The sequence below is a fragment of the Dromiciops gliroides genome, chromosome 5 (genome assembly GCF_019393635.1).
Source record: "Dromiciops gliroides isolate mDroGli1 chromosome 5, mDroGli1.pri, whole genome shotgun sequence".
In the NCBI taxonomy this organism is placed as follows: Eukaryota; Metazoa; Chordata; class Mammalia; order Microbiotheria; family Microbiotheriidae; genus Dromiciops; species Dromiciops gliroides.
In genome coordinates this window covers 116,431,310-116,443,271 of record NC_057865.1, presented here as the reverse complement: position 1 = coordinate 116,443,271, position 11,962 = coordinate 116,431,310, and the positions used below count along the sequence as shown (strand labels likewise).

At 39.1% G+C, this 11,962-nt stretch overlaps 1 protein-coding gene and 1 non-coding gene across 3 annotated transcripts in view; one reads left to right on the top strand and one right to left on the bottom strand.

Moving 5' to 3' along the window:
* The first annotated feature begins 211 nt into the window (after window positions 1–211).
* The window catches only part of KLHDC10 (kelch domain containing 10), a 52,433-nt gene continuing 40,682 nt past the window's right edge, over window positions 212–11,962 (top strand). For both annotated transcript variants that reach the window (XM_043965010.1, XM_043965009.1), the window contains exon 1: window positions 212–485. In XM_043965010.1, the coding sequence (XP_043820945.1) occupies window positions 332–485 (154 nt within the window). In that variant the 5' untranslated portion in view covers window positions 212–331. The remainder of the gene's footprint in view (window positions 486–11,962) is intronic.
* Window positions 4,411–4,517, bottom strand: LOC122730244. Its single transcript, XR_006353437.1, has one exon. It is a non-coding gene; the product is annotated as a U6 spliceosomal RNA (small nuclear RNA).

The window sequence follows — 11,962 nt, the reverse complement described above, 5'->3', positions numbered from 1 at the left end:
GACCTTAGGAGGGTGGAGGAGCTTGTAGTGTGATTGCTTTTTCCTTTCCTCCCTCCCCCTCCCACCTCTACTTTTTTTCTCCTCTTGCCATAGCTATGGTTACCACGTATCCCCTTTCCGCCTGCCAAGAACGCGGCCTTCTATTGGTTGCCTTTGCCGGGGCGGTCGGCTATTGGCCATCGGTGATATTCGTCCGGCCCCCATCCTTTCCTTTTCCGTTCTTTCCCTGTCCCGGGAGAAGGAGCCCAGGAAGGATTACACCTCACCGGCTCTGCCGGCTGAGGAGCGGCCGGGACGGAGCTGGGCCGTTCGCGGGCGGAAACAACGAGTCATGTCGGCGGCCCAAGGTTGGGACGGAAACCGCCGGCGAGGAGGGGGCACCGCGGGAGCCGGCGGCGGCGGTGGCGGCGGCGTCGGGGGTGGGGGTCGCGGAGCGGGGCTGCTCAACCGCTTTGTGAAGCTCTGCGGGCCGCCGCATCTTCCAGGTGAGTCCAGGACCGGGCTTCGGGAGGGCGGGAGCGTCCCCGCTCCCGTCCTGCCGAGCTAAGAGCATTCAGACCCGCGGGCGCTCTGCACGGGGCCGGCGTTTTGTTGCGTAGTGGAGGCCTCGGCATCTGTGAGAACGCTTGACTTTTTAATTTTCTTTATCAGATCAGGTGGTCTTGGGAGAAAAGATACTGGTGTCTTGGTGGTGGGATTCCCTCCGTAAAGGGCGCTCAGATAGGGCTAGAGAGGGGCGTTCTAGGGAGAGGTTCTTCCAGATGGTCGGCGTGTATTTACGGGGCTCAGGTATTTTGAGACGGAAGAAATGAGGAGGCGCAAAAAGGACCCAGAAGTTCGGGGAAAGGTTCTTTCTCTTCCTTACGTAGAGGCCTAGAAAAGGGCCACAGCAATTGGCATTTCAGCCTGATCAAGGACGAACTCTGCACTCTCTGGAAAGGGGTCGAAGGATCGATCAGTGATGTGAGATTTTGGAGGAAGGAAAGGAGGCTTTCGTTTGGGTGTTCACTTAGAGACACACTTAAGGTTTAGCCAAAAGCATGCAGTGGAAACTTCCTTCTCTGCTTCTCCCCCTCCAAAAAAAAAAAAAAGACACGAATATCTTTGTTCCTTGAATTTATACTTTTGATTTTTAGGCCGAATTAAATCAGATGGTTTTTGTGCAGACATCCTAAGATGTTATTCAGTAAAGATATTAGATAGGAAATACTGTCAAAAGATTTAAAAAGATGTTATTAAACATTGTATGGCACGGTACTATTTTAGCTTTTTACAGGACAACAATGGATTGCAAATTATCACAAGCAAAACAGTGGTAGGGTTCTACTTGAATTGAGGCAAAAGTAGGTAGGAATAAAGTCTAAAGGGGTTTTATTTTATTTTACTTCTTTTGGGTCAAGGGATTTTAAGTTTTTAAATTATTAGTTAACAGGACAGGTTTTGACGCACAGTGCCTAGAAATAAGGCACTGTATTTTACAAATGTAATGACTAGTATTTTACAAAGTACCATACAAGAAATTTAGTGCTTTGCTGTGTCACTTGAGTATTTTACAATTTTAATGACTAATTGTAATACAGGAAATTTGCGAAAGTATTTTAAATCTTGTTTAAGTTTTAAACCTGGATAATCAATTTTAGAGGGATATATTCCAGGATTTGGGGATAGAATTATACTGCCTTCCTATATATCTAGCCTTAGTCTTTCTCCAGAACATTTCCAATTACTTATTGTATATCCAACTCAACATATGTTACCTTTTCCCAAACATACCCATTTTATCTAACATTCCCAGTTCTGTTAAAGGCAACACCATCCTTTGTCACCCAGGTTCACCTTGCACTACCTTGATCTCTCACTTTTCCTTACCTCACATATGTCAGTTTCCAAATTTTTTCATTTTTATATTGTTTTATCCTTCTCCTTTACTCACAGTCACCACTGTAGTCCATGCTTTTCTGACAGGACTCTTTGCAGTAGCTTTCTAATATGTAGCTATCTATCGGCCTCAAGTCTCTTCCCTATTTCAATACATCATCAGCATGCTAAGGTGATTTTTTTTTCCCCTAAAGTGCAGTTCTCACCTTGTTACTTCCCAGTCTGGAAATTGCTTGTTGCCACTAGGCTCAGTCACATACAAGCTGCTCTGTTTAGTAAACTCCAGCCTACTTTGCCAACCTTATGTTACTTCCCTTCTCCTACTCTTAAGTCTGGCCAGTTGTGTTTTCTTGCTATTACCAGATAATTCCCTCAAAGGTTCCATCCAGGTTGGAAGGCTTGTAGGATATGGAGTACCTTTGGTATAACTTTTAATTGTTCCCAAAAGATGAAGATAGGTGGGGGCAGGGGGAAAATGGAAATCAGTAAAGATTTCCAAGTCTTCCTTGCTTCCCTTCTGAACTTACAGTTCACTTTTTACCTCCAGTAGTGCCTTTCCCCCTTTAGGCTCTTCACTAGGCTTTTTTCCCCTGGCACTTTGGGTCTTTAACACCTATGCATTCAAAAGAGAAGGATCTGATTTTTATACTTTGAACTAATTAAGGAGGAGGCAGGTAGGTGGGTCAGTGAATAGAGTACTGGTCCTAGAGTCAGGAAGACGTGAGTTCAAATTCAGCCTCAGATCATACATTTAGAGTTGTAAAAGACCTAAGATATCATTTTACCTGACTCCTTATTTTGCAAATGAGGAAACAGGCCCAGAAGCATTAAGCATTGAGGCATGTGGATAGTGTAGTGGATAAAATGTTGGGTCTTCTTAAGTCAGAAAGACCTAATTTATAATCCAGCTTTATATACTTACTTAGCTCTGTGACCCTGGGCAAGTCACTAACCTCTACTTGCCTCAGTTTCCTCATCTGTAAAATGGATCTAATAGCAAATGAGATTTGAAAAGTGTTTAGCACAGGGCCTGTTACATAGTACATGTTATATAAATGTTATCTATTATTTACACTGATGTGTTACCATTCACTTAGGTATTTGCATTTTAAGCCTTTGGAGCATGATTAAGCCATGAGAGCATGAAACAAGGGAGGATTTTTTTTTTTGATGGAGATTGAGGGTTGGAAGGAAGAGATTGAAGACTTGCTTTCTTTAAAAATTAAATTAAAAAAAATTATCAAGCATTTATTATTTTCCCTTCCCCTTCCTCCTTTCCAAAAAAGAAATACAAAACCCTTGCATCATAAAAGTTTAGTCAAAATAAATTCCCACATTGGCCACATCCCAAAATGTGGACAGCCTTCTTTATCATCAGTCCTTTAGAATCAATCAGTCTCAGGGCAGCTAGGTAGTGCAGTGGATAGAGCACCTGCCCTGGAGTCAGGAGGACCTGAGTTCAAATTCGGCCTCAAGATAATTAACGCTTCCTAGCTGTGTGACCCTGGGCAAGTCACAACCCCGATTGCCTCACCAAAACAAAACAAAAAAGAATCAGTCAGTTTTTTCGAATCATGGTTATCATTGTATTGGGAAGAGTCTTTTCAGAACTGTTTATTTTTGCAATATTGATATTACAGTATATATTTTGCAATATTGATGTTACAGCGTAAATTGTTCTTGTTGTATCCACTTCTTTCTGTATCAGTTCAAACGAGTCTTTCTCTCTGTAACCATTCCTTTTGTCTTTTCTTCATACCACCATATTGTTCCATTACATTCATACACCATGATTTGATTGGTCATAAACTCTTCCCCTAGTCATATACAGGGTGTATTAAAAGTCATGAAGGGATTTCAATATTTATTGCCTTTTTTGGTTTGTTTTTAATGTACATCACCATAGCATCCTATAAAATATAAGAAATGAATTTGCATTGTGTAAAAAATTAAATCTTGTGAATGGCAAAAATTAAAAAATAATTTTCAAAAAGTTATCAAAACATCCTGGCTTTTGGCCCACCCTGTATTTGAAAGATAATTTCTTCATTCCTCTAATATTTTATGATGTGACCTTCTATTTTTTACGTCATGTATCCATTTGAAGCTAACCTTGGTATGTGGTATGAGGTGTTGGCTTAAACCTAATTTCTAACCAGACTGCTGTTTTCCCAGCAGTTTTTATCAATTAGTGAGACCATATCCTAGTAGATGGAGTCTGTAGATTTAATTGAACACAGGTTTAAGTTTCTTTTCTTCTGTATGTTGTATACCTCATCTCTTTCACTAATTTGTTCTGTTTTTAAGCACTACCAAATTGTTTTGCGATTTATTTTTTTGTAGAAAGTATCTTTTGAGATATGATACTGCTTAGACATCCTTCCCACTTTTTTCATGATTATCCTTGAGATTCTTGATACTTTGTTCCTCCAGATGAATTTAATTTTTCTTTTTCTATAAAGTAATCCTTTGGTAGTTTGGCGTTGCACTGAATAAGTAAATTAAGTTAGGTACTAATGTCATTTTGATTATTGAAATATGGGGTATTTCATGAGTTTGTGGGTCATTTTTGCACCTGGCCCATTCTAATCCTCTGTATCATTCCTATTTTAATGTATGTGCTGTTGAATTGAGAGCAGCTTGGTGTTTGGTTTGGTCTGGGATCGACATTGGTTTTAGGTAGTGGAGAACTAAGAAAGTGAAAACAAACACTGAATTTTGTTTAGCTTTGTAAAAGTAATATTCGTTGGTCACTTATGTACTGTTTATCTTGTACATATAAATATCATGTATCATCACTATTCAAGAAATGTTATTTAGTAAACATGTTAGATAAAACATTTTTATTTGAGTTCAGCCGTGAATTCCATTTAAGTATGCTTAGGATTCACAGATTGCACAGTTTAGAGCTGGAAGGGACATTAGAGGTCATTCATTGTAAAATTCTCCCCCCCCCCCCCCATTTGAAAGACTAGGAAACTGAGGCCCATGTAGTTTGTTTGTTTGTTTGTTTTTGGTGAGGCAATTGGGTTAAGTGAATTGCCCAGGGTCACACAGGTAGTAAATGTTAAGTGTCTGCGGCTGGATTTGAACTCGGGTCCTCCTGAATCCAGGGCAGGTGCTCTATCCACTACGCCACCTAGCTGCCCCAGCCCATATAGTTTTGGGTTTTTTTTCTGGCCCATATTGTTTTGTGAATTTCTCACAGTACTAAATGGAAGAGCTGATATTTACATTCAGTGTTCTTTCTAATACACTATAATTCCCTCTCATAGTTTATTGTTCTTGTAGCATTATTGTCATAACTTCCTCAGCTCCATTGTGTTTCTGAAATCAAATTCAGGTTGCTAATACATTCCTTTTAAGCAATCATGAAAACTTTTTTAGGTTTTCCAAGTTTTTGGTTTTTAAAAAAATGTTAACTACAGAGGACAGGTTGTAAAACCAGCAGAAGATCCCAAGATCTCAAGACTTGGATCTTTAGTCTGTTGAAAAACATTGGAATCTAGGAGTCTTGCTACCTGGGTTCCTTCCACGCGTGGTTTTTGACGCTAATTAGCTGTGTTGGTCTTGGACAAATCTGTCAACAAGAATTTATTAAGCTCTTACTGTTTGCTGGGCACAATGCTAAGCCCTGGGAATACAAAAAAGACGAAAGTAGTTCTTGCCCTTAGGGAGCTTTTATTCTAATGGGTGCTTCACCACGGGAACAACTATGTACCTACAAGATAGATTGAGGGGATTGGAAGGGATTTTCGGGAAGGTACTAGCAATAAAGGGGGACTAGAAAGATTCCTTGCAGAGGGTTGGATTTTAGATGGAAGCCAGGGGGCAGAGATGTATTCCAGGCATGGAGACAGCCAGTGAAAATGCCGACTCAGGAAATGGAATGTTTTAGGAAAGGAACAATGAGTCCCTTGCAGAGATGTAAGACTAGAAATATAGGAAGGAGCCAGGTTACGAAAGGCTTTAAAAGTTAAACAGGATTTTATATTCGATCCTGAAAGGGGGGAAGGGAAGAGGATCAGAACTGTTTTTGGAAGCTGAGGAGATGGACTGGAATGGGGAGAACCTCTGGTCCTTGTCTCTAAAATGAAAGGACTGGGTTTGATATCTGAGGCCTTTGCTCATTCTAAGACTTCTTTGATTAAATAACCTTTCTTGGCTTCAATCTTAGGGTTAGATTTGTGCTTGGCTTCAAAGGGTACTATTAAGAGCAGTGGGTTGAAATGGCAAAGAATCAGATTTAGGTTTGCTTAAAGGAAAATTTTCCTCATTATTAGAGCTAACAATGGAACCAAATTACTTGGGAATTAGTGAGTTCCCTCTCACTGCTGGTCATTAAGAAGTTTTAGTATTTTGATCCTTTTGGTCTTTCAGGTCCCTTCTAGCTTTAAAAAAATGCTGGTATTCGGGGCAGCTAGGTGGCGCAGTGGATAGAGCACCGGCCCTGGAGTCAGGAGTACCTGAGCTCAAATCTGGCCTCAGACACTTAACACTTACTAGCTGTGTGACCCTGGACAAGTCACTTAACCCCAATTGCCTCACTTAAATTAAAAACAAAAATGCTGGTATTTTCCCCTCTCCCTTACTATCTCTTCAATTTCCACTAAATGGCTTAACCCCAAACTCTAGACTCCAAAACAAACAAAAAAACCAAACTTTGAGTTTTTAAAAAATCCTCTTCTGCTTTCACATGTTTATATTTTTCTATTTTTCCCTACATGTTGGACCTCTAATTCCTTTTCTTTCAAACAAAATTAGAAGGCATTGAGTAGTCAGACCGTTTTATTTGTTTTTACAGAACATGTAGCTTAATTTCCTTCTATCTTCTTGTTTCTTTATCTAGGAAAGTAATTAGGCATTTCCGTATTTTCCAATTTTATTACATTGAATATTGCTTGAAATAGCTGTACTGTCAGAGACATAAAAACTATGAATTTTTAGCATACAGGAATTTGCTTATTTTTTATGATTGTATCTTTTGGTATTTTAAAAAAATTACTACCTTTCTGTCTTCTTTGACTGGGATGGGGGGAGCAGTGATCTTATTTAGACAAGATTTAGCCTAATTTCTACCCATTATTCATTTTGGGGTAACTTAGCCTTTGTTTTCCTTTTTCTAAAGGGAAAAAACTGGTGAGGAAATATTTTTAGATTGAGAAAATATTAATACTTTTAGTTAAACTAAAAAGAAGCTTTAAATATTTGCTTTCTTTGAACCAACAGCACAATTATTTGAAGTACATTCTAATCTAGGGTCTCAATTTTATATCTATTAATTGGTAATAAAATACCTTTGTAGTTAGTTGAAAATATGTTTTTTTGTGTTTTGCTTTAATACAGTGAATGCAGCAAAATAAGATGACAACTATTCTAGTTGTTTTAACAGTATGCCAAATGACACAAGAGTGGAGGGTATTTCCTTCAATTGAGGTAAAAAATGAAATGCAGAGATCCACTTTTCAAATATATTTGTGTCTCTAACCAGACGTTTAATCTTCTGAACAGCCACCAGAAAGTTGTGCAGATTAACAGTGTTTTTTTAGGATCAAAGTGACCCACTTTAAATGCAATTGGAACTTCATTCTGCTGGTCTTTTGACCATTAGATAGTTGAATTCCTTTAGCCATAGCCATTACTGAACAGATGTTCTGAATCTATGTACTCATTCTTTCTTTCTTTCTTTTTTTTTTTTTTTTTGCGTGGGGCAGTGAGGGTTAAGTGACTTGCCCAGGGTCACACAGCTAGTAAATGTCAAGTGTCTGAGGCTGGACCCAGGTACTCCTGAATCCAGGGCTGGTGCTTTATCCACTGTGCCACCTAGATGCCCCCTGTACTCATTCTTTCATATAGACATCTGTACAAGTCTAATCTAGACAGTGTAGTTGCCATTATCTAGTTTAACAAATCTGATCATGCTACTATATTTTTGTGCACGCTATAAGTAGATGGTTGTGAAGTGCATTAATTTCCTATTCCATACCAAATATCTGCTGTTGTATTCCAATAGCATTCATCATGGACTAATGAGGCTCCTCTGGAGCTTTGAGTTTCCACATATTATGGTGGACTACTTAATTCTGCATGTAAACATCTTAGGGTCCTTAAGAACTCCATGGGATTCATGATTCTTTGAAACTGTCAGGCCAACATTGATAAGTGAAATTATTGTATGGCCCACAGCTGATCAATCAAGAAATTTTGGACCTCAGAACATTGCTTTGTCTCATTGGAGTGTGTCCCAGCCTTTTTAGAAAACATGATTTGTTAATATGTGAGAGGTTATTGGAGCCTGGTGTGGAAGTAACATTGAACATTCCCAAACATACCTGGAGTTGATTCCATAGGCTTCTGTCCTAAGGACAAAGGCTTTTTCTAATTGTACTAGTAGTGGCTTTTCATTTTGTCTTTCTTTTAAAAATTTATTATTTTTATCATTAAAATTTTTTTTCTGAATTCTCTCCTTCCCAGCCCCCTTCCACCCATTGTGAAGGCAAAAAATATGTCAGTTATACATGTGAAATCAGGCAAAACGTTTCCACATTAGCCATGTTGCCCCCTTCCCCAATAAAACACAAACAAACCAAGAAAAATAAAGATAAAAAAATTATGCTTCAGTTTGCATTCAGACTTTAATTAGTTTTCTTTGGAATTGGATGGCATTTTTCATCAAAACTCCTTTGGAAATGTTTTAGATCATTTTGTATTGATCAGAATAGCTAGCTCATTAACAGCTCATCATCACATAATATTTCGGTTACTGTGTACAATGTTCTCTTGGTTCTATTCACTTTACTTTGCTTCAGTTCATATAAAACCTTCCCAGAAACCATCCTCCTTGTCATTTCTTAAAGCACAATAGTATTCCATCACAATCATATACCACAACTTGTTCAGACATTCCCCAGTTGATGGGCATCCCCTCAATTTCCATTTCTTTGCCACCACAAAAAGAACTGCTGTATAAGATAATCTTGTAAATATAGGTCCTTTTCCTTTTTCTTTGCTTTCTGTGGGATACAGACCTAGTAGTGCTATTGCTGGGTTAAAAGTTATGCACAATTTTATAGCTTTTTAGGGAGAACTCCAAATTGTTCTCCAGAATGGTTCAGAATTCCACCAGCAGTGCATTAATGTCCTTATTTTTCCAATATCCCCTCCAAGTTTTATTTTCCTTTTCTGTCATATCAACCAATCTGATGTGAGGTGGTACCTTGGAGTTGTTTTTTGTTTTTTGTTTTTTTAGTGAGGCAATTGGGGTTAAGTGACTTGCCCAGGTTCACACAGCTAGTAAGTGTTAAGTGTCTGAGGTTGGATTTGAACTCAGGAACTCCTGACTCCAGGGCCGGTGCTCTATCCACTGCGCCACCTAGCTGCCCCTGGAGTTGTTTTAATTTGTCTCTCTCTCTCTCTCTCTCTCTCTCTCTCTTTGCTGTGAGGCAATAAATGACTTGCCCATATCCACTGCGCCTCCTACCTGCCCCCTAGTTCGTTCTTTTTTTTTTTTTTTTTTTTTTTTTGGGTGTGTGGCAATGAGCGTTAAGTGACTTGCCCAGGGTCACAAAGCTAGTAGATGTCAAGTGTCTTTGGTCATATTTGAACTCAGGTCCTCCTGAATCCAGGGCTGGTGCTTTATCCACTGTGCTATCTAGCTGCTCCCTGTACAAAACCTTTTTTTTTTTTTTAAGTGAGGCAATTGGGGTTAAGTGACTTGCCCAGAGTCACACAGCTAGTAAGTGTTAAGTGTCTGAGGCCGGATTTGAACTCAGAGCACCGGCCCTGGAGTCAGGAGTACCTATCCACTGTGCCACCTAGCTGCCCCTGTCCAAAACCTTTTTAATGAAATCAAAATTATCCATTTTCTATCCCATAATGTTCTCTTATCTCTTTTTTGGTCTTAAATTTTCCCCTTATCCAAAATTTTTCATGTTCCACTAATTATAATATCATCCTTTATGTCTAAATCGTGTACCCATTTTCACATTACTTTTGTTATACAGTTGTAAGATGTTGGTCTATATACCTAGTGTGTCAAGATAATGGAATGTGGTAGATGAGGGGATTTAGCAGATACTTAGGGGCCCACCTGGAGATTGAGCTAAACTGATTGAATTAAGTGAGAGAGTGACTGACTACTGACTAGCTTATAAGCACATCTGACTGGTACTTAAGAGGGTATTGTTCTCAGAAGCTTAAAAACTTTGAACTTTACATGGAGACCACCTTCAGGTCCAGTGAACCAATGAATTTGTTTTTGTTTTTGTTTGGCAGGGCAATGAGGGTTAAGTGACTTGCCCAGGGTCACACAGCTAGTTAAGTGTCAAGTGTCTGAGGCTGGATTTGAACCCTGGTCCTCCTGAATCCAGGGCCGGTGTTTTATCCACTTCACCACCTAGCTGCCCCTGAACCAATGAATTTGAATGATGCTAGCCAATCAGCTTGAAGAACCTCCTATTTCTGGGAGGAGGACATGAAGGAGGAAGTGAACGCTGCTGGGGAACTACCTCCTCTTTGGCTGGAGAGATCAGTGTGGTGGCAGGACTTCACATAGGAGTTTAGGAAGACTAGGATTTCCATGCTATAAGAAATCTGTTCTCAGTCTTTCTTTACTATCTTATATCTTTTAATAAACCCGTAAAAGGCTAAACTCTTGGTGAATTTATCAGTGATTTTAGCCAGTTTCCCCCCAAAACTGGGGGACAGATTAGAACCCACATTTAGAATTTTAAAAAACACTACTTTCTGTTGAACTACTTTTCAGTTTTCCCAGCACTTTTGTCAGATAATGAGTTCTTGTCCCAAAAGCTTGGATTTTGGGGTTTATCAAACACTAGATTACTATGGTTATTTATAGTAGTAATCTCTTTCTAGGCTTTTATGTAAATTCTAGACTGAAACTGCTCATGGGTTTATCACAGAAATATACAATTAAATCTCACTTCTCTCTTGTAAGGATACTTAGATGTTAGTCAGGCCTAGTCAGGTTTTGTCAGTCAGGCAACTGTAGACTTAGAAACTATAAAGAGTTAGGAAGCAACAGACTGTTAAAGGGGTGTTAAAAAAAATACCAGGGGGGCATCTAGGTGTCGCAGTGGACAAAGCACCGGCCCTGGATTCAGGAGGACCTGAGTTCAAATTCGGCTTCAGGCACTTGACACTTAATAGCTGTGTGACCCTGGGCAAGTCACTTAACTCTCATTACCCCGACAAAAAACAACCCCCCCCAAATCCCCCCAAATAGCAGACATAACCTTTCCAACCATGTACCTTCTTTCCCAATTTTAAATTCTGTAATATGGTCCCATTTTCAGATTCCTAGTGTCAAGAACCAGAGCTCCATCATCAACAGTGACAATTTGTACAAAAGTCATTACAGACAATGTACCTTACATTATATACACTTATAAAATACCTTGTTAAGGAATAGATTTTTGTCCAGAGGTTGGAAGTGGTAGGAAAGGCACAGTTCCTGTTTCCTTCCAGAAATGTGCTTATCAGGAATTAATGTACATTTTAATTTTAATTTTTATGTTGGTCCTGGAGATGGTAGATGGGATAGTCTTTTTTGCCTCAGAGTGGCACATCCTTTGCTTACCACAGGGAGAGAAGTTACAAGCACAGGCACTCTTTTTTTGCTTCAAACTCCAGAGAACAGAAGTCCATTCATAGGAAACATGAACTCTCAGTATTGAAGATACTGGCTTTCGGGAGCCGTTTGGTGTTTAACAGTGATTTGGTCAAAAAAGTCAGCAGTTTTATTTGTGACTACTTTGGAGTCCACTTTAGCTGTAGAGTAAAATTCACTTCATCCTAAAAACATGTATACCCTAACAAGAACATTCATTATAGTATTTATTCATTTGAATAAAATCAACTTGTATAGTCAGCAGATAAAAACTCAGGTATGCTTCTCTTTTTTCCTAATACTTAAGCTTTATTTTTGAACCTATTCCTCAAGAGCAGTTATTTTACTATCATATTAATAACTGATTAGTAATTTAGGATCCAGGCTTTTCTCCTTGATTTCCTCATTTAAGGTTCAGTTTCTATAAAAAATGCAAAACATTTTGCACATATCATT